This window comes from Tympanuchus pallidicinctus, unplaced genomic scaffold (genome assembly GCF_026119805.1).
Source record: "Tympanuchus pallidicinctus isolate F22 unplaced genomic scaffold, pur_lepc_1.0 scaffold5, whole genome shotgun sequence".
In the NCBI taxonomy this organism is placed as follows: Eukaryota; Metazoa; Chordata; class Aves; order Galliformes; family Phasianidae; genus Tympanuchus; species Tympanuchus pallidicinctus.
The window spans coordinates 19186415-19211608 of NW_026294769.1; the positions used below are offsets into that span (position 1 = coordinate 19186415).

The 25194-nt window shown below is 39.8% G+C and overlaps 1 protein-coding gene across 5 annotated transcripts in view; it reads left to right on the forward strand.

The window, feature by feature from the left end:
• Nucleotides 1-25194, forward strand: part of MBP (myelin basic protein) — a 105264-nt gene that overhangs the window by 72847 nt on the left and 7223 nt on the right. For 3 of the 5 annotated variants that reach the window (XM_052703763.1, XM_052703766.1, XM_052703765.1), the window contains exon 4: nt 14911-15341. In XM_052703763.1, coding sequence (XP_052559723.1) covers nt 14911-15341 — 431 coding nt within the window. Of the gene's footprint in view, nt 1-4622; nt 4648-14225; nt 14272-14910; nt 15342-25194 lie in introns of those variants that run through there. The other 2 variants (XM_052703768.1, XM_052703767.1) reach the window with 2 other exon arrangements.

A 25194-nucleotide genomic window follows, 5' to 3' on the forward strand; every position in this document is an offset into this window, starting at 1 on the left:
GAAAAGCATGATGACTTGCAGACAGGCACTCGTGTCTACTGTCCCATGGGTGAAAACAGGCTATTGCTTAGAAGTACTGACTGCTCAGTGGTTTGCAGGCAGGCACAGGTCAGCTGGTGGCTGTGAACACCCAGTCAATGCAGCACCAAGCCCCCAGCCAGCATCAGCACTGCGCTGAGGTCTGTGCCAGGACCTGTGCTGGCCTGGGGCATGAGCAGAGCAAGAGGGGAGGATGCTTGCATCTGCTTTTAAGGTAACAAGGGATGTGTTTTTTTTGTGTATATGCACTGCCCTGTTATCTTCCTCCTGGTGGGACCAAGTGAATAGCTCTGTAAGTTATTCCCGAAGGGCTTGTTTTCATCTTTATTGATCATCAATCCAAATTTACACTTGGAAAAATGTGTTCATAACATTTCTTGCCTGTTTCAATATTTTAGGTGCGTGGCTTTCTCACACCATGCTTTTTAGTCCTCAGAATTGATACTGCTTTTAGTGGAGTGCTTCATTCAGGACACAAGAAGTGCCTTTATTTTGCTATTTGAGCGTGTAGAAAGTTCGTGCATTCTTTTTTTTTCTTTTTCTTTTTCTTTTTTTTTTTTCTTTAATAGCAGTAACTCCCACGAACTGGTACAAGGCTCAGTACTGTGCAAGCAGTTTTTCACTCTTAGAATGCTGCTACTGAAAAGCAGATATTGTGCAAAGTACCATCGATCACTGCTGCGGTTTTATACAGTTTGTCACCATTGTTCTTCGTATAGCATTGAGTCACATTTAGGACTATGGTACAGCTCACAAGTGTTCAGCAGGGAAAAAAGTGCTTGTTTTCAGTTTTGTTTTTTGTTTTTAATTAATAATAATAAAAAAAGCCCTTGTTATTTATAACTTTTTGTTAGGGATTTGTTACTGTATAGAAAATATGTCTCATGCAGCCTCCCTGCCTAGATAACATGTTTAATATTAATGTATTTAAAAGCAAATAATGAAGTTTCTAATAATGGATTAGGATGGAGTCTCTGAAGACCCCCCAGATAGCTGAAGTTAGATGTTAAAATATTAAAGAAGATATCTAAAATGCTGTTCCACCAGCTTGTTAGCTTAGGGGCAGAAATAAACTTCTGTTGTATCTCCACACTTACTGGACTTCTTACTTCAACTGTGGGATTTCCTAATCATTTCCTGGAATTTCTTTGTCTGACTGAGAACACACTGTATCTAAAGGCTCTTAGCTAAAATCCAGCTGAACACCAGGTGCATTTCTTTAGATAAGAGATGAGTTGTGTACAGTTAGGTGTTTTTTTTATTGAAGCTGGTATTCTAACAGTGCCACAGAGTTGATGGATATACTTTTGGGGCCCATGTCAGCTAAGAATCTGAAGTTCCTGAAGTTCAGCTGTGGATTATTTTTGGGGGTTGTTGACTTTTTTTTTTTTCCCAGGGATTTAATTTCTTTCTTTTAATGTGGTATTAATTTAAGCAAACTGTTTCTCTGTGAATATATTCAGTGATTCCATGACAAATTTTGTTTTCATGTGATAGATGCTTCTGGCTGCACTGATGCGAACGCTAATTGAAGCTGCCATCATTTCTTTTTACTGCTATTGCTGCTTTTCTCCGTATTAAATATGCCTCAATTTGTTACAGTATGTACATACAAACCACAGTGCACCTCTGGGCATTTGTTGCTATAATATGCCATCTGGGGTACAAAAGATAGGACTAAGACCCTAAAAAATGCTTCTGTCAAAGATGAAGCAACACCAAAAAAAAAAACCAAAAAAAAAAACAAAAAAAAAAAGCCAAAAAAAAAAACAACTTGGAAATGTCTAGAGATGCAGGAGTTTGGAGGAGATTAATTGACAGAGCCAACAGCAGAAGACATCTTTAAAAGTGTTTACCATCCAGACCTTGAAATAAGCAGAATTAATGGGAAGTTGAGAGGACTAGAAAAGTTTAATTTTTGTTTTCAGAATGTGCATATAAAAAGCACGTCATAAAAATATCTTCTTAATGATAGATTTCACGGTGCAAACTTTAGCCGTGCATCAAATTTACAAATAATTTTAATGAAGGACAAGTGCCAAGCTGCTCTTAAGGGTTTGAAAGTAATGAAAGCTGAACGCTTCTGTGCTAAGATCATCTCCTGGTTTTCCTTCTATTTTCCAGGAAAATAATGTAGAGGAGTTAGTAACTGCTCATGTGATGTGCTGAAAATTGATCCAAATAAAGAAGGAACCTGCAGTAGGTGCATGTGCTATGCTCATGACTACTTTATGTGTGTAGTGGGACTGGAGCTTGACTACATTCTTTCTTTGCCAGCAGGGGAATACCAGGTTAGCACCTTGCTAAGCTTCAGTTCTTTGCCAGGATCTCTTCAGATGGAGCTACTTGTGCCTCAAGCCTTTGCAAAGCTGCACAGCCTCCAGTTGGCCTAGAGTACATGGTGAACAAGATAACTTTAAACTGAGATGTAGGCAGGGCACATTTGCTCTCAGCCTAGAAAGCACCCTGTAAATATACCTTTGGGAAACTGGAGATTTCATGCTGCACAGATGGTGCCAGCCTATCATGTAAACCTCTAATTTTGTCCCCTCTGCTAGCTAGTATAGAAATATGTTTTTCTTAGAAGGAAAGGTTTGTTGTAAAATGAAATGAGGATGTGGTGAAGGCATCACTGTATGATCACTATTAGCACAGCCGCTTGCATTCTTTGCATTCTTTGCATCCTTTGCATCCTTTGGGATGGATGAGAAGTGAGTTGTTTCTTTTTTCAGTACAGAATGCATGAAGTTTCCTGAAAGGCTCAATCTGTGGTTCCAAGCCAGTAACACTTTAGGTTGGGTAAGAGCTCCAGTCAGAAGGCAATCCAGAAGTGTCCCCTTAGCAGAGTGAAGGAATATGACTGGAAAGACGCTTGTGAAATGTGCTGTGAAGCAACACTATCAGTTCTTAGATAACGTAGATTCCCGTATTAGCTATTGACATCTCTGATTGCTATTGAGCAGGTAGATTTTGCAGCCTGCAGAGGTTTCAGAGATGAATTTGCTGGTGAAATTAGTGAGCTTGACCCAGAAGAAGACTACTAATGCCTCCAGCAGTATGGCAAGGGTGCAGTTCTTTGCTCAGAGTGTGGTGAGGCTCACAGAGAAGCTGTGGTGCCCCATCCCTGGAGGTGCTCAAGGCCAGGTTGGATGGGGCCCTGGGCAGCTGAGCTGGTGGGGGCAGCCCTGCCCATGGGTTGGCATGAGGTGGGGCTGGGTGGGCTTCGGGGGCCCTTCCAACCTAAGCTGTTCTGTGATTTATATTTGTCTATAAAGGTTTGAGTTCATCCTTCTCTTTAACCTGTTAGTCATCAAAACAAATGCTCATCTCTTCCTTTCTGATATCTTTCTTTCAAATATCCTACTTGGATCTCTCTGCTGATATTTTAGATTTTCTGTGGAGTAATTTCTCTGCTGTAAGATCCTGTGCCAATTCAATCAGTGCAGGTTGTTTTAGTTCTTTGTATTCACTGCTGCATTTGTTGAAACTTCCTTCTTGGTTTCAAGTATTCTTTATTCTAGCTTTAAGACTGCACTTGAGGGTGTTATGAAGAAGATATTGCCTGCTGTAAACCCAAGATAAATTCCAAAGATAAGATTTCCTTCTAGAGTCTTTTTGACTGACAGGTAGACATTTTAATCAGATCAGATATCAATTCTTCAGGTACATGAATTTGCTTCTGAAAAATATTTCATTGGACACCAAATTGTGTTACTAGGAAATCTTAAATTTTTATAGTAAATTAAAAAATGCTGGGAGGGCTCTGAATAATTTGTCACTGTTATGATCCAAAGTGCTTCTTTTCTCTTGTATGGATTGTCTTAGAATATTTTCATAACCTTTACATATTTATCCTGCAGCAATTCCTAGATCTGCACTGATGTTGTCCATTATGCAGCCTCCATATAAAGCTGCTTTGAAAAGCAAGGCAGAGCATGGTGGCAAAAATCTGTTCCCTCCCTTTGCAGCAGGATGCAGAGTCCCCAGGAGCTGAGTTCCCTGCAATGAGGGAACTTTTCAAACTGTGAGAGCAGCCTCACACAGCCTTGAGATCCTATGCCTCAGGAGCATCATCACTAATGTGCTTTAGTGTGGGGAATTTTGGCATGCAACTTCAGATATGGCATGGCAAACTTGTCCTCTGAGTAACCTGGCATTTGGGCCTATTTTCTTTAGTTTAGAGTGATAGTTTCACTAGTGAACCTCAAGAATCTTCATAACATGAGTAAAAACTTATATAAGCTGTACAGAGGAAATGCCAAGCAGCCAAAACCCCAAATCTGAAATGTTAAAATGATATATTGGCTAAGCACTTACTGTATTTTTTTAAATGAGCAGTTAGCTGCTGATCTTCTAAGCAGAATGACTTTTTTTTCCCTTTTAAGCAGTAGCTGAGATTTGACTATGCTGATGACAAAATGTTTCAAATATTTATTCAAAGAGTTTGGCCTGGTATGACTCCATAGTTTATTGCATTTGCGGGAATAATGGTGCAGTCAAAATCTATAAAGCTCTCATGGAAAAAGCAGAAGATGGCTGACTAAATATGTGATGGAGAACTTTTTCATGTTTCATTTATATCCCCTCAGAAGTATTTAATGGTTAGAGGTGAGTGGAATACCAATGATGCTTATTTTTTTTAATTTGATCTTTGTTTCTGTTTTGAGTCCTGCAGATGCCAAACTGTCTTGTTAACTTAAAAAGCCATTGGCTTGTTCCCCAGGGAATATATAAGACACTTGAAAGATGTTACCCATAAAAATTGAGTATTTTCTTTTCTTAGTCTTCACTGCATGCAATATAGTATAATGGCTTGCACTTTGATAGCTCCCCAACTACCACTTTTTCCATCTCATGTTCACCTGAAATCATCAGACAGACACCTGTAGGGGACAAGGTAGAGAAGGAGAGCAGCAGGCTGTGAAGAAGAATGGTGTTTCCTTGCTGAGAGAGCTGGACAGAGAAATTACAGAAAGCAGGACTGCAGTTGTGCACAGGGGTGTGGGGGATTAGGGATGGGGAAGCAGCTGTGTTGAATTTTATACTAACTGATTATCCAGAGCTGGAGACATGGCTCACTTTTTCCCAGGCCCAAAGGCTGAAGAGATGTTTGCTGTTGCAGAAGAGAGTTTTAAGGACAAGGGTGTTTGAAGGGACTTATTCCACTTACCCTGCCAAGGATAGTTGCTTCTCAGCTAACAAGTCAGTGAAAGGCCAGGAGGTGAGAAAGGTCAGGAAAGGGAGAGAAGCACATTTTCATTGAGGTTAGAGATGGAGGAACCCTTTGATTTGTAGTGTAAGTCTTTTTGGGAAGCCTGAGGTGGAATGAAAATGTAAAGGTAGTTTGGCCAGAGAAACAACCACTCAGAAGGCATAATGGTCCTGTCTTATGCAAAAACTTGTTTCCAGAGTTTGCTTTGAGCCTGATACCAGCTCTGCCATCTCCCTGAGCACCTTCAAAGCCCCCTCCACCAGCTGATAACTCAGGCCGTCAGTTCTCATCCAGAAGGTAAACTGAGATGCCACAGGGGGAGGAGTTCTGTCTGCTCAGTGCCATGTGAGCCATGAGCTCACATGCTGAGAAGAACAAAAGCAATCAGGCTGCCCTGTCGGTGACTGGTCCTGTACAATATGAGCACTGGACTGGCCAAAGCCCTTGGCCATGGGCCTGGGACATTCCCTGCGGACAGGCCCTTGAGATAACATTACCAAAGATGAGTTTATGATTACTGTTTTGGGTCTAGAGTAAGCATACCAAAGGCTGCTGTAGTTCCCAGCACTGCTTTCAGTATCCTAGCCATGCAAGGAGCTTTTGTTACTGTCTATAGCAAAGGCAGAGCTGGAGTTCCAGATGACTGCTGTGTGCTGTTTCCATGTTGGAAGTGGATTGTATGTCCCTGTTAGCATCTTACAGAATCATCTAGGTTGGAAAAGACTTTCAAGATCATGAAGCCCAACCATCTTGAACTGTAGATGCGGCTCATGATCTGGTTCCGTTTCCTCAGAGGATACAGATATACTTATGTCTCGCACTATGTGGAAGCAGCTGGTTATGTGGATTTTGTCCCCATGAAGGTTTGAGCTTCTTTTCCTGTTATAGGCAGAGTGGGAGGATGTGGGTCTTCTGGGCCTCTGCCTCCCAGAGGTTCATGCATTGGACATAGCTGGTCCAATTCTGGTGATTACGCAGCTGAAAAAAAATACCCGCTGTCTTTTTACCCTCAGTCCTTTTACTACAGGGGAAAATTAATTCCAAAGTGACGATAATGCTGGATTAATGCAGTGTCTGACAGCTGTGCAATTGTTCTAACCATTGAGAACTGCAGTTCACATAACTTTTAAATGTCTCTCTGGACCCTTTTTGGGTTTTAGAAAGTGTAGAGTATTTTTTTTATCAGCTGAAGTGAAGAGAATGTTAAATGGTCTGCAGACTTATTTGTATCCTGTTATTTAAAATATTTTTAGAAATATTAGCAAATAGTGTACTGACTAGCAAATAGTAATCTGAATGTCTTTTATGGCCCTGTACTGTATGTTCTAAAAATTTTCTTCTGAAAGTAACTCCCCTCACTGCAAATTCTACAATGATAGTGACTCTGAGTTCAAGTGGACTTTTTAGTGAAAGCTTCAATTCAGAACAAATTAATAGTGAAAAGAGAGGAATGCAGTGATACAGCATTGCACACCTGGAGTGTGGAAATTTAAAGCATATTAATTGCAGTATCCTGCAGGTAATTTGCAGTAACCAAGTACTTGGCATTGTATGAAAAACTGAGTACCAATAACCAGTTCTACTTCTTGGAACTGAGAAGCAGTTCATTTAAAGAAGGCTTTATAGGCTTATGCTGTGGGTGATTTTCCTGTGGTCATGATCAAAGCATGTTTCTTAAACCATACTTGGTTAACCTAGTTACAAGTGTACTTTATTCTGCATGGTATACTTCATAAATATAATTTGTCTCATATGCACATAACCCTGGTTTAAAACAAACAAACAAACAAAAAACCACAATGATAATCCAGTAGAGTTTTGAATAACCAAGTGCTGTTGTGCTGTTTTGAAGCAGCTGCATGATGACTTTTAACTGCATATATTACACAGCTGGTTTTGCATGCCGCTTACCATGCTCTGAGCCTTTGAACGAGCTGGCTCAGTCACTGCCCTGAGTTCACTGTCGTATTATGAAAGAACTCTAATACTGTTATTCAGTTATACTAACAGGAACAGGTTATTTCTCAGAAAAAAAAACAAAAAAAACAAAAAACATGGCCGATGTGGAAAATACAAACCATAGCATGAGTTGTTGTGCAATCTGATTGAAGTGCCAGTCATTGTGCTGGGCTCTCACTTTTGCGGGAGTTATATGTACAGGTTTTGCAGCATAACTTTATTCATACTCAAGGTGACTAACAAATAATCAAGCAATCCTTCATTTAATATTGGTCAGTTGTACAAATTGTGAGGATATGGCAGGCTGCTGGGACTAGATGGTCTCAAAGGTCCCGTCCAACCCAAACCATTCTATGATAACATGCTGATGGATCAGACAGGTGATTTCATTTTTCCTTTGAGTACACAAAATGGTTTCTTACAAATGATGCTCCAGCTCTTTTCACTGTGGACGATGATCCTTAAACCAAACCTGTATGTTCTAGTAATAACAAAGGGACATTTCTCTTTGAAACTGGTGGGTGGATAAAATTCTTTTAAGTTTCGTTTTGTTTTTTTCTTCTTTTAAAAATAAACCTTCTGCGGGTTGTATGGAGAGCTGCCACATGCTTCTCATAGATTCCAAATTTCTGCCATAGCAAGTCCCACTGGTTGCAACCACAGGCTTTTTTGTTTTCTGTACTCTCCTTTGTAATCCTCAGCAAATGGAGGCAATGCCAGAGTTGCTGGAAAACAAAAGTGAGCGGCTGCAAGCCAGGCCTACACTGCTGCATTCCTCTACAATGGTAGGCCACCGTGTGGGCTTCGCTCCGACTCCTGACTCCTCGTTGTCAGCCAGGGGCAGAGAGAACCAGCAGGGTGGAAACAGGCAGAGATCAGGGCTCTCGGGTGTTAATTGTAATCTTGATCAAAAAAACACTTTCCCATGGGATATATTTATAACTTTTTGGAATGCTTTATTATTTTTTTTTTCTTGTGAAATTTGTTCATTTTAGCATGCTCATAAGCATACCCACCTTCATGCAGCCAGGAAGCAGATGACAAGGTCCAGAATAGTTTTGTTTTTGTTACATGTGCTCCAACGCCATTAGCTTTCTTCATCTAACTGCACTGAATGTAAAGGCAGTACAGAAAACAAGAGCTCAGAAGTTGGGATTAACTGGTAATTTCATACAATGATGCATCACTGCTTTGCAGAAATATATATCCTGTAATATACAAAACAACTAGAACAGGGGAAGAGGAGGAAATGAAACTCAGTGCAACCACAGATAACAATTTCCTCCCTGCCCCCTGCTAACTTCTTGTGTGTTGAATCTGGAGGTAGTGCATGACTCTTAGAGTAATTTTGAGAAGAAAGACCTGCTGTATTTCTGATTTTAAGCTTCAGCATCATCAGTAATGGAAGAAGACATAGTTGCTATGCAACTACTGCTAGCACCATTTGAAAAACATTGCGTGCTGTCTTTTTGTGATGCTTTTCCTTTGATATGTCCATAATGAACAAAGCTATTTCAGCTGCTGCCACAACTCATTTTGCTGCTGTAATTGAGCATCTGTGTGATGAAGTGCTAAATTTCTATAGTAAGAGGATACTTGAAGGTATAAGCAATACCGGCTGTACAAGTTTGAGGATAGTATGATATTGTTTTTTCTCCATCAAGTCTAAAACCTGGCTCCTAGAGCAGCCTCTCGCAGTGGGGTATCAACACATTTCTGCCCACAGCAACCACATGTGCTTCCTATTAATAGCCAGACTCTGGGCACTGACTACAACGCTGGGTTATTGCTGCACAGACTACAAGTGTTTTCTCATCTCTGACATGCAGATGCTAGGAGTTACGTGTTCGTTAGGGAAAAGCCTGATGATAGACAAGATTTTTCCACAAGTGGGCCCCTTGTGATGGCATATCCAAAATCTCCGACACAGCATTGCTAGTTTTTACACAGAGATACTGTAGGACTTAGTTGCCTTCAGTGGATCCATAATGGTGAACCTGAGCTGTAATGGATGCATAGTGTATTTTTATTTGTTGTATAGAAACAGTTCTCTTAAATCATAAAATTGTCAGCAAGGGCTGTAGAAGTTATGTACTGTTTGCTTAATCACAAGGCAAGAATTAGGCATTGTTATTAGTGTCACCATTCCAGGTGAATGACACATTCTTATGTGTTTCCATCTGGTCATTTGTTCTATCTTGGTTTTTCCTCGTAAGTTGAAAAAAATCAGTGAAAAAAATTACCCTACAAATGGGATATCACAGCAACAATACAACACAGCACCAGTTTCAGCTGCTTACTACAGAGATCTCCTCTACTCTGTGTTCATCACCTAAATTTATAGCTTCGAGCCCCTGAAGTGAAGGCGGCAAACTTAGGAAAGCAGGTAAGGCAAGTGATCCTTGCTGTTAAACAACACAATTTACTACTTGTGTTGCTTGTGATTTTATAGTATGTCTCCATATAAGTGTGGTCTTGGAATGGTTGCTGCCATGTAAGTATCTTTATTTTAAGCAGATTCCGTGGAACCCTTGCAAACTGCTGCTGCTTGCATGAACACTGCAGTGATGAGGCCCAGCACTCAAAATCAGAAAGTCCTTTGTTGTGCCCCAAGCAGCAAAATGTCAAATTGGAAATTAGTATTAGTGGACCAGGAGCAGCAAAATGAGATCCAGCTGCATACAGACAGCCTGTTTTTACAGGATATTGGAGGCTTTTGTCATCTCCCCTGGTCAGTCCTGTATTTTTAAAGGAACTGACACAATTGGGCAATACTACTTACTGACAAAGAGTTGTGTGCGTGTAACCAGTCTTCTGTTCTCTTACCAGGTAAAACAGCCACTTCTGAATTGTCAGGCATTTCAAGTTAGCATCAGAAATGAAGTGAGAGGAATTGTACTTACTTTTTCATACTGTGGTCATTTGCAACTGGAAGAACTGCTGAATGTTACTCTCTTATGCAAGCTGATTTTTTCTCCCATTTCATACTAAGAAACCCACAAAAAGAGGGTATAACCTCTACCCTTCCTATTCCACCTGATGCAATGCAATACTTATTTCCTTCAAAATGTGAGGATAAATAATGTAGACACTTCTCTTGCTAAGTTTGTGAAGACAAGTATTACCATGATTGGATATGAGCTGACACTGCCCTTCTCCTCAGCAAAAACTTTATGCGTTTTCATGCACGCTGTGCTGCAAGGGCAGATTCTACTCTGTGAGAGCCCTGCTTCAGTGGGAAAGGGCCAGGGAGGGCTTGGAAGAATGAGGTGTTTCTTCAGTCAGGGAGCAACTATGCCAAGATATTAGCAATAATCTAGCCATCAGTGTATTTGATCTATCAGTTTTCAGTCTGGCAGTAGATCCAAGATAGCATAATGCTGCCTGTGTAGGTTGACCAGGAGCTACTGTTCTGTAAATCATCAGGGGTTTGTGGAAGGCAAAGTTTGTCAGGCTCCTCACCTTGTGAAATTACAAATGAAAGTTTCATTTGTCTGGCCACAGGAATGCAATCTAAGTGTCAGTTCTAAAACTCTGTCATACTTCTACTAATAACAGGAAAATCCTTTTCTACATGCTTAGCCAATGATCTTTATTATCCCAAGATGTAGTACAGAATAAATCTTTCTCTTTTACTTAATCTTGTTCAATAGAAGTAAATACAGCACTGCTGGTAACATAGCTAGTTAAAAATCTGTATTGGGCCGGGTGTTGGGTGTTTTTTCCTTTTCATTTCTTACTCTATATTGAATACTAAGGTATTGCTTTTGTTTTCTGTATTTGGTGGTTTGTTTTTGTTTGTTTGGTTTTGTGTGTGTGTGTGAAACTGTGCCCCATGATAACATTATTCAACTGCTGTGTATGAGTGAGGTAGGTAGAGGTGCACTTTGCCAACCAGTAGAATGGAAACACCTTTTATTCTTGTCTGGTAGGAGTGCTCTGTAATGTCTAGTGTATGCAGTGAGGGAAGAGTCAAAAGTGTTGTGCTTAGTAGATGTTTTCTTGTTTTTGTGGAGGTTTGGTTTACAGTTTGACAAGCTTATAGGGAAAGTTGTGTTTCCTATGTAGACAAATATTCATCTTATGCTGTGAAATTGTACTGAAGCTACAGAGAACATTTATCTCTGGTTGGAGTGTTTCCCTCAGAAGTTATAAGTTTAAGTAAGGAGGAGAGGAAGAGAGTGGCCTGTAATGGAAGTGGTCTCTTAGCTAGCCACAATAGTTGAATTCCTGAGAATTTATGTTATGATACACACTGGTATTTCTCTATATTGGTTTTGCTAGTGTAGCAAATGGAGAAACTATTTCTATAAAGACATAATGCAGCAGTAGATCTGTTCTGGTTTTGTTTGGAGCTATGACCAACTGTTTTTCAAACTAGTGTACTGTGTGCAATCTATTCCAGACAAATATTTGTTCAGAATTGACTTTCAACAATTTGACAAGCATCAGACAAACCCAGTAATTAGCTCTTGAAGTAAAATGTCTCATGGCATACTGCCTTCTGCACAGATCCTTAAAGTTAGGCTGGGAGCCATTTTTTTGTCTGCAGTGTCTCAGCATAGAAACTGAAGAGAAATCAAGCTTTGCAGCTTCAAGTAATTTGACCAGATAACTCCTTTCTTCAGCCACATTTAACTGGTTCAACAGTGTTTGCCACACTTGCCTTTGATACTTGAGACTGCTGAGCACCATGTAGTTGAATTCTGTTTCCAAGGAAATTAAATGTTGAATTGGCCTGGTTTTCTTTTGTAGAATTGTAGAACCATTAAAATTGGAAAAGACCACTAGGAACTAGGGTCATGTAGTCCAATCATCTACCTACCACCAACATTGCTGACTAACCCATGTCCCTAAATACTACATCTACCCTTTCCATGAACACCTCCAGGGAAGGTGACTACACCAACTCCCTGGGCAGCCTGTTTCACTGCCTCACCACTCTTTCTGAGAAGAAACTTGAACCTCCCCTGGCACAAGTTGAAGCTGTTCCCTCTAGTCATATTGCTAGCTAGTTAGTGATCTGCACTTTGTATAAAACAGGTTCTGACAGAAGCAATTGTTCAAACAGGGCTGAGGCTTATTGAGGGATGTTATTTTGATTGTCAAGAGATGGGATAAATCACTGTTGCCAAGTTGAGCTTTAAGGCACGGCGGTTTTGAGCATAGCAAGGTGTGTCCTGACTCCTATTAAAGACAATGAAGGTTAGTTTTAATGTTGGTTCACTGAAAGCACCCTTGGAGCTTCCATTCATTTTGTTTCATTAACAGACTGTTTGGATTTTTTTTGATTAATCTATATTGCTTCATTTTGGAAACAGATGGGTTGTCCACTCAGACCAACAATGTGCGGTTTAATAGTCTTATACAGCCTTGTCAAAGCAGAACTTCATATTGCAGGGAGAAACAAACAGAACCTATAAGCAAATGTTTGCATGTGCCATTATTTCTGGGTCTCCTAAAGATGGTTGCTCTCTCAAAATGCACTTCAAGACTTCACTTAGTTAGCTCAAATATTTTTATTTATGTATTTTTACACCTTAAAGAACACTTAAACGTGAACAAAATCTAGAAAAAAACTTACTTAAATGTATGCTTTCATTACTGAAATAGAGCATACAGAAAGATTTATACTTCACAGCTCACAGAAGCAACTTTTATGGCACAAATGCCCTTCTTTGTCGCTTACCAATACACGTATTCAGTGACACAAAGCACAACTGTTGTAAAAAATATTAGTATGCAGATGCTCTGGTGTCTTGTTAATGCATTTAATTAAATACAATAGCTCTATTGTTTATTTTTCTTTTTCTGTCCTTGAATGGATTTGTATTATGGTATAGAATCCAGTGTTATGGTTGCTATTTAAAATGTCTTGCAGTTTCAGCAAGTGTCACATATTGGTGTGCTACTTCATCTTTCATTTGATTAGGGAAAAATGGTTGAGTTTTAGTTACTGGTAAGAAATCCAAAAACATCTTCTCAGGAAAACTAAAATCACAAAGTTGCCAGCAAATATCTTCCTCTTCTCCACTGATGAGGTCTTAAGTTAAAATTAGCAGTAGTTAAACAAGCATATTCCTGAGAAATACTTCCAAGTGTTTTAACCAAAGGAAAGTCTAAGTTTCCCTAACACAGTCTGGGTAGTTTTCAAAGGTGCACATCAAAATTGCACAAAATATTTTCATATGAGAAGCTGTGCAAAACTGCAGCAGACTAACTGATAACAACAAATTGTCACCTGGTAAGTACTAGGTATATTGTTGTAGACATCGTAATTTCTGTCTTGTGTTGTTACCCTTAAATTTATTTCAGAATTCTTCTCAGCCTGAGAAGAGGTTTCTTCAGTGCCTTGTGGGTGGGAAAAGTGGTATGAAATAACTACATCAAGTCCAAAATTGCTCTGAAGTACTGAAGCCCTGGCTACTTAAGAAACATAACAGTATTTGCCAGATTCTGTCCCTCTCATGGCAGCAAAGGCCAAAGCAAAGGGAGAATTAATGAGGTAATGAGAAGACCATAAAAGTAAAACATGACTAACTAGAGCTTCTCTCTGAAATTTAAAGCTTCATTAACTCCAAAAAAAACTTGGTATTTGTGACATGGGGTGTGTTTGTGACAAGTGTTTGCTCTGAGGCTGCTTCTCAAGCAGTAATCTACCAATAAATTTGGTTTGGTTTTGTATTCCTGCAAAGGCACATTAGATGCAGTATGCATCTACATTTTTTAGTCTACAACAGAGGAAGACAAGCAAACAAAAAAATTCAGTTTTCTGTCAACATAGAGCATGTGTGAAGGGCTGTGTCTTCTGTAACTGATTTTTTTTGCAGATAATCCAATGCATGCATTAGAACCCAACTGTAGAGAAGGCAGCAAATGTTGACAGACATCAAGGAGATTTGTTTTGGAGCCTCTCTTGGACAAATGCTCAGTGGGTTATGACGATCCTTTTTATCACTTCTCATAAATAGTAAGTGCAATTGGGACAGCTTTGCTCATGGCCTTCAGCATCAGATAGCCAAGGCATCATATGAAGAAAAAGTGTCCTGAGAGGCAAAGCAGTTGAGTATTCTTTACTTGTTTGAAGAGATGATAATTTAAGAAGAAATCTCTCACATCACATTTTGCTTTTGTTCATGATTTTAATGGAACTGCTTCATTGTTAAAGGAGTCAAAGTGAGAAATTAAAAGTGAGGACAGAACCATCAGGTGGAGAAGCTCTGATAGCGCAGAGGGGCAACATGCACTGGGAAATGCTCAGTCCTGCTACTTTCCCCTGTTGAGGATACAAAAAGCATACTTTAGAGTTCCAGTCTTCAATGGAAATCTGACTGTCCAGACATTATAGCTGAAAGCCTCAGGGTCTCTAATAAACTAAACAAAATTATTTTATTTCAGTTATGCTTCTAACAAGTTATTAATCTATTTACAAATACTTGCAATTGAAAAAAAAAAAAAAAAAAAGCCAACAAAAAAGCACCTAGAGCTACTGCACATTTTGTGTGAGGACATCACTGCAGTTTCAGTTCCAAGATAGCTTAATGTTCTTGCAGGCTGCTAGGGAACATAGTTGCGTTGCAACTGCACATATTACGGGTTTTGTATTAAATGGCCATCTCAAGGCAGTGGAAAGAAAGCAGCATTGTTCCCGGGCTGTTTTTCACAGGCCTGTATTCATATCTCATCCTTGTTGTTTGCAGGAGAGGCAGATGTGAACCAGAACAATGGGACCTCCACGAAGAGCCCAGCGGTGACAGACTCCAAAGGCACAGCGGACCCGAAGAATGCCTGGCCCCAGTCCCACCCAGCTGACACGGCCGGTCGCCCCCACTTGATCCGCCTCTTTTCCCGAGATGCCCCAGGGAGAGAAGACAACACCTTCAAAGATCGGCCCTCAGAGTCAGACGAGCTACAGACCATCCAAGAGGACAGTGCAGCAGCTTCAGAGAATTCGGATTTGATGGCTTCACAAAAACGCTCCTCTTTCCGGCACGGATCAAAAATGGCTTCGGCAAGCACTACAGACCATGCTCGACATGGATCTCCAAGGCACAGAGACTCGGGTCTACTTGACTCGCTGGGCAGATTCTTTGGAGGTGACAGACACGTTCCCCGGCGGGGCTTTGGCAAGGTGAGCTCTGAGGAATAAAGAACTGCACAGCCACAGAAAAAAAAAAGTACAGTTAAAGAGGAAGGGTGGGACTGAAAAGAAGGTGTAACAACGATAATGCAAGAGTTGACTTAGCCAGCGAGACAGTACTTGCAGTTGTGTAACTTAATGCTTGGCTTTGATCTGAAAATAACAAAAAAACCCCATAGATCTGAGAAACACAAGGAGCTATTTCTGGGTTGTGACAAGGAGTATTAGAAATCCAGTTGCCTTTAGAAACATTATCAAGTGGAATTTCTATGAGCATTTTATACGGTGCGTTATGTGCATTTGTATGCTGTGCTGTTTAGAGAGAGACATGAGCCTGCTTTTGTGTTGTTTTTAAATATTTGCAAAACTGAGCTGGATGAAAGCACTAAATTCAAGATGATGGCTAGGTGGTTGGGCAGTAACTGTGGGACAGACTTGGAAAGGTATGGTGGAAAAAGAATGATGGCCAGGTTCTCAGCCTGCTTGCATAAGAGCATATTTTAAGGTCAGTTGATAGCATTGCCGAGGGGACAGGCTGACAGATGTGCAAAGGAAGTCCAGTTAAGACATATTTTAAGCACTTAACATCTTAATATCAGAAATTGTGTAACAAAATCATTTATGCATTCTGACTTGAAAATCAAGGTATAGATGAAAGGATATTGTACTGTTTTCTCTCCTAGGATTCATTGGCATTCTTTGATAAGTATGATAGATACTGTATGTTGTTCACTGTTCCTAGAGAGCCAAAACTCATTTTATCAATTACATAGCAGTGGGTACAATGAAAATAAGCACTCTTGTGTTTGTGTAATTTACACACTACAAAAACGTTTAAACTGTTCCCAAAAGCCTCATTTTAGCTAAATGTATTGTTTAATACTGTTGCTCAAATTGTATTTGTTACAAACAGCAATGCTCCTACTTGCCAGCTAGCCACAAATTTTTCAGTAACCTTAGAGAGCCTGTGCTATCTGCTTCCCTATGGTGCTTGCTGGGACGAGTCACTACATGCAGCTTTCCCAGACCAGCTGTATCATTATGCCATTACATTAGGGCATGGTGCTTTAATGATCATGGGACACCTGCAGGCTGTCAGTGCACTGCTCAGCTCTGGACTTGGAAGCACAGCTTGTACTTGGGCTTCCCTAAAGAGCTGGTGCACTGTGTTAGACCACTGGATGAAAAATGCTCTACAATGTCGGTATCACAGCTACAGCAAGCTTCTCAACTTGAGCACTAGGACTAATCAAGCTGGGTATTCTGGTCTTCTTGTTTCTCATAGTTACAAACTGGGGTCAATCATGCTTATGACAATATGCTTACGACAAATATGAACATCTCCATCTTTAGTAGATGAATCTGACTGTCACTAGAACATTCAACAAGTGGTTGCTGTGATAAATTCTCACTTTTCTAAACTGCAAATATCACAAATTGTTCCCGACAATGCTATGTTCTGCAGTCTCACTGGCTAGCTCAACTCTTGCTCTTTTATCCATATACTGCATTACTCAATGACAAATCAGATATTAAATGCTCTTAATGCCAAGAAAATATTACCAAAAACTTAGGCTATACAGAGGTGTGTGTACGCCCTTGCTTAGCAATAAAACAAACCAACCACCCCACTTTTTAGTAGTGATGACTAAACCATGGCTGCAAGTTGTACAGAGTTGTGTGCTGTATCCTTTTGTGTAAACATGATTGCTCTGCTTCTCTGCAGATCCCTACATAATCCATCATGTGAGGGAACAGAGTGCCATCTGTCTTATCTCTGTTATCATTCAGTTAAGTTAATTTGAGGCACTTAATGTCTGCACAACCAGTCCAGAATTATGGATAGTTAACACTTTTTTGCTTGGTAGAGGTAATTTCTTTAAGAAAGAAAAGACTACATTTAATGTTGGAGTCCTGGCTTACATATTTCAGCTGGAAGCACAGAGAGGCTTTGTCTTCTTGGCAAAAGCCAAGTCACATCAGCACTGACTTCAGTGCCAAAGCGTCTCTGTTCCCATTTATCACAATGATAATATTGATGCATGAAAACACATCTTGGGAATCTATTCCATAGGAGAGTTTCAGTGCTGAAGATGTTGAACAAGTGCCACAAACAATTTTTTTTTTTTCCTAACTATTATTTATTTAGGCTTTGAATCAATGCCTTTTGGTTTCTTGTATCAAGGAAGGCTTGTGGTGTCATTTATTTATATGTATGTACACAGAGGACATCGAGATGGCTAAATAATCTTATTTGTACTTAAAACCTAAGTAGCTGCAATTTGCTGAATTTTGTAGAGTGTCAGAGTAGTGATACACCCCAGAGGTGTTCAAGGAAGAGCTGAACAAGAATGATGTCTTCTGGCAGTCTTCCAAACTCTGATAAGGAAACAGGGCTTTGCTAAATAAGATACTATCCCAAAAAGCACCTTAAAGTAGAGAAGTTCCTGGGACTGTATGGTTTATTTGCTTGCAGTCAAGTTTTAAAGCCTTTTAAAAACAGTTCTGCATCTGCCTTCCTTGTGTCCATCCTTTCTCAAGCGAGCTGTGCCCAGTGGGAGCATGCATCTCAACTGCCCACACCAACAAGCACTGGAATGCAAAGACAATACTCGCTCTTTGTACAAATTTAGCACTGACATTCAAGCAAAACACAGTATAAATTCTTTGTGGAGGCATTTTCATCTTTCAGCCATAGCTGGAAAGCACATAAATGAATAATATTCACTATTGTGTAAGGGAAGGTGGGGTAGGAACAAAGAAGCAACTGTTGCGTGGCCTCCTTTTCTCCCTTGGAGCAGATTTCTCCCTTATCATGGAATTCTGAAGTTAAATTAAGAGCCTGTAGGCATCCCAGGGGAGTAAATAAAAACAGAAGTACTGGAATGTACAGAAATACTTTCTCCTCTACAGGGCAGCGGTGCATTTGCCATTGTTTTCTCCACCCCAGCCCCATCGAGATTTTGATAAGAATCCTCAATCAAAAGCACAGCTTGAATTCAAACTTACAGAACTTGATTAAGGTAGAATATTCTGAGCACAGCTACTGTTACTCACAGCATAATTTTAGTCGTATTATAGAAGATGTTAACAAAGTGACAGAACGAACCTGCAGTGCAGACATTTCCAGAAGCACACAACACAGCAGTGTAACAATAAATTATGTTCGTTCTAATCTTTATGGAATATTTATCTAAACATCTGTGAAGTGTATGGGCAACTTTATGTTACAGTTCAAACCTCTCTTGTCTCTTAGGTTTTAACGTGTATTCAGCTTCAGTATGTGCTGAGTGATCTTTTGTTTCTTTATGGGAACACCTGTGACTAAATCAGTTGGTTATGCTTTTGTAATTCTTTTCTTTATGATTTTTTTGTTGTTGTTCTGCTAGGATTGGACTGTGAAACAAAAACTTTGGTCCCAATTTAACATTATGTATTAACATACTAAACTTTAAACTACATTTGTGACAAAACGCAATGGAGCAAAAAATGGCGAATGGCAGTAAATGAGAGGCTTGGTGAGAGAAAAAAGGATTTAGTCATCTTCTATATTTTGCTTCAGTTTTCTGTGTAACCTTGTGAACCGTGGCCTGTATGAAGCTTTGCACCTGCATTTCCTACCCACTCTGTGTGTTTGGGTGCAAAGGGTGTGGAAGGTGGACATGGATTTCCTACCCTAGGGCTAGGAGGCAGCTGAGCTCCTGTGCTCCTCAGAGTGCTCAGAAGTGGGGATGATTGTAATGGGGAGCTGAAGAAAATGTTGCAGATAAAGATGCACATGCATAAGGTCTCAAAGAATGACACAGGCCTACATGATTGTCAGAGCACCCATTGATCTTTTTCTCTTCGCACGTTGAACTCAATCTAATCTTTTGTGCAAGCTTTGATGTATCGTATGGCACTGTGAGAAACGTAGTTACAGCAGTGCTAGTTTGCCTGTCAATGCTGTGATCTTTTACTTGCAAGTCTTGATTTTCAGGGAGTGGCATTGCTCACCAGATTCTGGCTTTGTAAACCTGCCGTGCAAGCAACATGTGTGTAAATATTTTGGATATAGCTTGTGGTGATTGACTGTAACAATTTGGTTTTAATCTTTTGCTTTCTATGTGCTTTGTTTATATACTCATTAAACTGTTTACATGACAAAACTGGCGTACTAATGATTTAATTTCTTTTAAATACTTATAATATATTAACAGAAACACAACAAACCACTTCATAGTGCGAGAGGGCAGACAAAGTAATTAAAAGTAACTAAATTTGTGGGAAGCATATTTGACAAAGGAATAGAGCTTACCTTTTAGATGGAGATGATAGGTTTTCAATAGCCAAGCAGTACATCCACATGGGGTGAACCGAATCCAGCTTCTCATTTTCACAGCACACAGCAAGGGGTGATGCAGCACCTAACAGTGAATTAGTGTCAGAATTTCCAGTTTCACCGACGTTCATTCAGTCTGTAAGGCTTGTGAGCACTTTAGATTTGTCTGCTTAAAAAAAAACAAGTAACCTGCACAAAAGAAGCGATTATTAACAGGTAAGTGCTGCATATCACCTGAGAAGTGGAAGGCTCGGGAGCCAACATTGCACAAGTCACGGTTTAACATCTTCATTTAACACACATAACCCATATCTGTTATACGTGCTTAACATTTAACACATGATTTCATGCGCTGGAGCCAATTATCTCTTGCATCTTGAAACCATCATTCCTGTGAATATGGAAATCAAATTAGCTCAGATGAGATGCTTAGAAGAGTGAGCAGTAATTCTTGGTAAACTCTTGGTTTTGTATCATGTCCTGAATGCAGGAATGGGACAAAGCGCAGTCAGAAATGGGACAAAGCAGCAGCCAAAGATTTCAATGAGAATTTGAAGGGGAAATCACCATTGGATGGCAGGAAAAACCTATGCACTTTTAGAATTAGCTTTTAGAATATTTTATCCACTCAAATACCAGTAAATCAACCAAAGCATTGTAAAAATCACTGTTTCTGGTCATTCTACAGCAGAAGACTTCCCCTTTTTATGACATTTATAACAGTATGTTCCACCTCAGTTTCTGTTGCCTTGTTTCTGGAGACTTGTACCCATCAGCTCATGTAATACTCTGTTTAAAAAGGAGATAATGGTGCTCTCTAGAAACCCAACCATGCCTTATCTGGGCTTAAACAAGTGACAAAGGCAGGGAGGGAACCACAGCTCACACACAGGTCTGGTGAACGCGTTCAAAGCTTAGCATAATGCTTTGCGGTACCCAATATAACATCTCTCTCACTATGTCTACTTCTTTTGCTGCAGTCGAGCCATATTATTTGTAAATCAATCACTTTATATTTTAATCTATTCCATTGTTTTTCTTCTATCATACAAGCTCAATTCTTCGCAACGTGAGCTGTTATCCTTAGCACTTTTGCCATCCTGGGATGCCCAAAGCAGTGATGTTTTGAACTTCATAGCTATTTTCATATTGCAACTAAGTAAACACTCCCTAATAGAAAACTGAGAAGAAAGTTAATAGTCTGTTTTGCTGACCTTATTTTGTACCACTGTCAACACATGTTATTAGCAACAGTTGGTGGCTTTCATTTCATGTACTGATATAAAATACCTGATGGAGCTCCTGAGATGTTGTCAAGGTAGCTGTGCATAGTTACCCATCGCACAATAAAGTGACCAGGTGTCATGCAAGCTACACAAAGTCCTTCACTACTGCTTTAAGATACTCTTATTGGATTTCACCGATCTTTCATTTGTAATACACTTACTTACTTTTTCATTTTTGACATTACATACAATTAACAAACCCTCAGGGATGGGAGGCCACTTTTTCTCCCTCCTCATTTTATAGCAACTACATCATTGGCATTTTCACCTCTGAGAATATTTGTTTCAAAGAAATATGCTGTTAAATATGCCACGTGTAATTATTTTGCAATAGTTTTCTCTCTTTGCCATTGTATTTTTCTCCTAACTTAAGCTACCATCAGCAATAATACATGTAAACAACCTGCACATGAGTTCAGCATGTCTTTTTTTTTTTAACCTATAGGCAATTTAAATTATAGGCAAAAAAGAAACAGAACGTGGCCAATGCCTTTAAATAAGAGCACTGATAAAGCAGTGTAAGGTTTGAGGGGTTGGCATTCTGCTGGTGTTAGCAATTAGAGAGAGGAAGTGTTTCATGAAATGAAACCAGCACCACTTTTACCTCAGCTCAGGGCTGTAACCTTCTTCGTTACTGTTTTTCTGGTCAGCAGTTGTATGATGATTGCATACACTTGGTATTTACATAGTTTAGTTTTCCAAACAATTATCATCTTTTATTGCATTTGCTTCTTGATTACAAAATGCAAATATCAGGCATTGGGCCTCCTTAATGTTTTCACATTTCACATTTCTGCTTTCTTGCTAATATCCGTAACCACAGCGTTACATTCTTTTGATGTAACCTTGCCCAAACATGCAGGCTGTCAGCAATAGTGATAAACATCTCATCTGTGATGCCATTCATGTTGTGGCAATGCACATTTAAGTCCTTATGGCTGGGAGGTTTGTTGGTGGCAGAAGCTACCTGGAAACTACCCTGAGAATCCCTGTCCACAACCTCTTCTGTTGGAACGACTCTTCTCAAAGAAAACTTATGCTGGGTTTCTATAGAGGAAGTTTCTACAAGACTCCATTTACAATGCCTGAATGACACCACCTTGATAAAAGCAGCAGACAACAATACTGAAGATGCAGCAGAGTCTATGCCTGAGTAGATGAAGAGCCTCCTCATCATGAAAAACATTTGAATAAAATGACTAATGCTAAGCAGAAAAATGCTGCAGAAAAGTAAATTGGAAAAAAATAAACATGAGGAAAAGCCCAGAGGTATGACAGCACCGTTCTCTCACTCAAAACTGCTGTAAAACAGGTCATTATCCTGAAGCACTGCCAAGATTCTTCATTTGTCCCCTATAATTTTTTACTGTCACCTACTAATTTGTGAACCATAATCAAGGAATTAAGGAGTAAAAGGGTTTTGAAGAAGTATGGTTCTGGATCATCGATGCTCACTTACCTCTCCTGATGGACTGTACTACATTGCCTCCTTCTTCAGGCTGTCCATATCTTTGGGTTTCTTTTCAATCATCTCTGTTCTTTCCTCCAGAATGTTTTGTCCCCGTCTTTGCTTTGGTTCCTCCTCTTTCTGTTCACCACCTATTTCAAGGCAAAAGAGTGCAATGCTGAGTTCAAGTTGCGCCACGAGAGGCTCAGGTTGGGTATTAGGAAAAACTTCTCATAAAGAGTGGTGAGGCAGTGGCACAGGCTGCCCAGGGAGGTGGTGGGGGTCATTGTCCAAGGAGGTGCTCAGAAACCATGTGGATGTAGCACTGAGGGGTGTGGTAAGTGGGCAATAGTGGTGGTAGTTGAACAGTTGGGCTAGATGATCTTAGAGGTCTTTTCCAACTTTAATAACTGTAATTCCACACAGGACTGAAAGCCACAATCTCCAGGACTCTCTATCTTTCCTCCTACCAATCCGCTCTGTTTCTTTGGGCAACTCGTTTTGGTTCTGTCTTAATGTCTGTGAGAAATTTACAGTACCATGACAAAGCTACATGTCTCATCCTTTTTGAAGTGATTAGAAAAGTTCATTGAGTTAGATAAATACTTATAAATCACTTATAGGATCTCCTTTGGTCCAGCATGGGGACAATGTGTCAGCTTTTCCCTCATTTATTGCAACAGGTCAGTAAATCGTGGACAGCCTCGAAGAAACGTCTGTGAGGCAAGCTCTGAGGCAAATACTACATACAAAATACCTTGAATTATGAAATGAAACACATTGTCATTCTTCCCATGATTACTCTGCTCAAACTGCACATAGTGTAATGGTGTATACAGCCATTGAAAGGACACATCTCTCTATTTCCACTTGGAAGTCTGCTTTGAAACACTTAATGTTTAAAGGACATTTTTTTTCTACTACCACTGCTGCAAATTTCTTAATGGGGTTAAGCATCACTTCCCACAGTGGGACAGTTCGGTTTTATATGGCAATCTGAATGTACTTCTTACATCTCTATCTTTTTTAAATGCACAGATTTTTTCATGATCCATGCACAGTGACTTCTGTGAAGATAACCCACTGAAAACCATGAAACCCACTGAACCCATGAAGAATTGCTTTTCACTCTTACACATGTCAAAAATGCATACAAGGTTTGATTTTAAATCAGCTATTTTCCAGTTTCATATGCATCTTGATTTTTTCAGGCAGCAAAGTTACGTATTAATGATATCAATAGGAATCTGAAAAGCTGTAAATTTGGTACTCCTGAGCTAAAACACCTCAACGTTGTTTTTGTCACTAATACATATAATCTACTGCTTGGAAATTAGAAGCTCTAAGTTTGTCTTTAAATGTATATGCAGCCTCTATTTATAAGTGATCTTACAGGGAACGAGAGGCTTTAGAGCTTATAATACATATTGCAAAGTCTCCCTTAATAAGCAAGAGCTGCAAAACACATTGCTTACACAAAGCAAAAGCAGAGACGCACTTCATAGGATCTCAATGTCACTAAATGCTGCTACTGCTCAGACACACTTTTACACTCACCATCATATCTGAAGGCAAAATCAAGTGGGACACTTACAGTACTTAATTGCACTTGCTTTAAATGAAAGTGAATCTACCTCCTAAATCTCACTGTTCTCAAGTTATACAAATATATCATGAAACAGGATTAACAAACTCAGCATCCAAATGTTTGAAGCAAAAGGCCTCTACTCCGTTTACCAAACAACCCAACACCTCTCCCTCTCACCTCCTGCAGGGTCAGAGTGCAGGCATTAACACCACTTAGCAATTACAAAGTGCCATAGAACAACAGGAAAATTGGCCAGGCCTACTGTGTCAGAAAAATAAGCATTTATTCAGGGATATTCACCACAATCAGAGATGTAATACTCTTACAGAAGTGCAAGTGGAACACATGCTTGAACTGCACATAGATTCTTGTGACTGCGTGAGAGAGATGGCAATCAGCACACACCTAACAGCTCTGTCAAGGTTTTCAATACAGTGGAATGACACAGGGAATGAAATGTCCACATGCAGCTACTGTTAAAATACCTGCTGCTTTTCTTTGCACTATACTGAAAGTTTCTGTAGTGTCTTAGTGGCCAACTCACATAACACATTGGCACAGGGAAATAACGCAACTTCCCAGTATACTACAAGCAAGAGCCACAAAGCCTCCCATATCAAATCAGCCCCAAATACAGAATAACCTGGGATTTTTGACATACACACGTTCATATTCACATTAATAATCCTTAAACTTAATTTCACAATGGATTTGCAAACTATGTCTTTGTCCTCAGATCTCCCACACACAGCCTAAGCAAATACCCTGCATTGGCCAAAATTGCCTATTAACATTATTCAGATTGAGGGATCTTTCCCCTGTGGCTTTTTTTTTTTTCTTGGCACGTGTATAGCCAAGCTGGCTTAGCTGTCAAGCACAAAGTTAACAGAGAGTGGTGGAAAGATGAGCATTCCTCTCTGTTCCAATTGCCAATTTCTGCCAATTGCTGTTTGCTACAAACCATTCTGCTGCCCCAGAAGTTGCACTGGTGCAAAAGAACCTCTGCTTCAGTGTTTGTAAACAGAACCCAAGAGGCCTAAATCTTTTTCTAGGGAAGGAGACAGACTCTTTAGCAGGGTCTGTAGTGATAGAACAAAGGGAAATAGTTTCAAGCTCAGGGAGAGTAGATTTAGGTTGCATACAAGGAAAAAGTCTTTTGCAGTGAGGTGGTGAGGCACTGGAACACATTGCCTCGTGTTGCA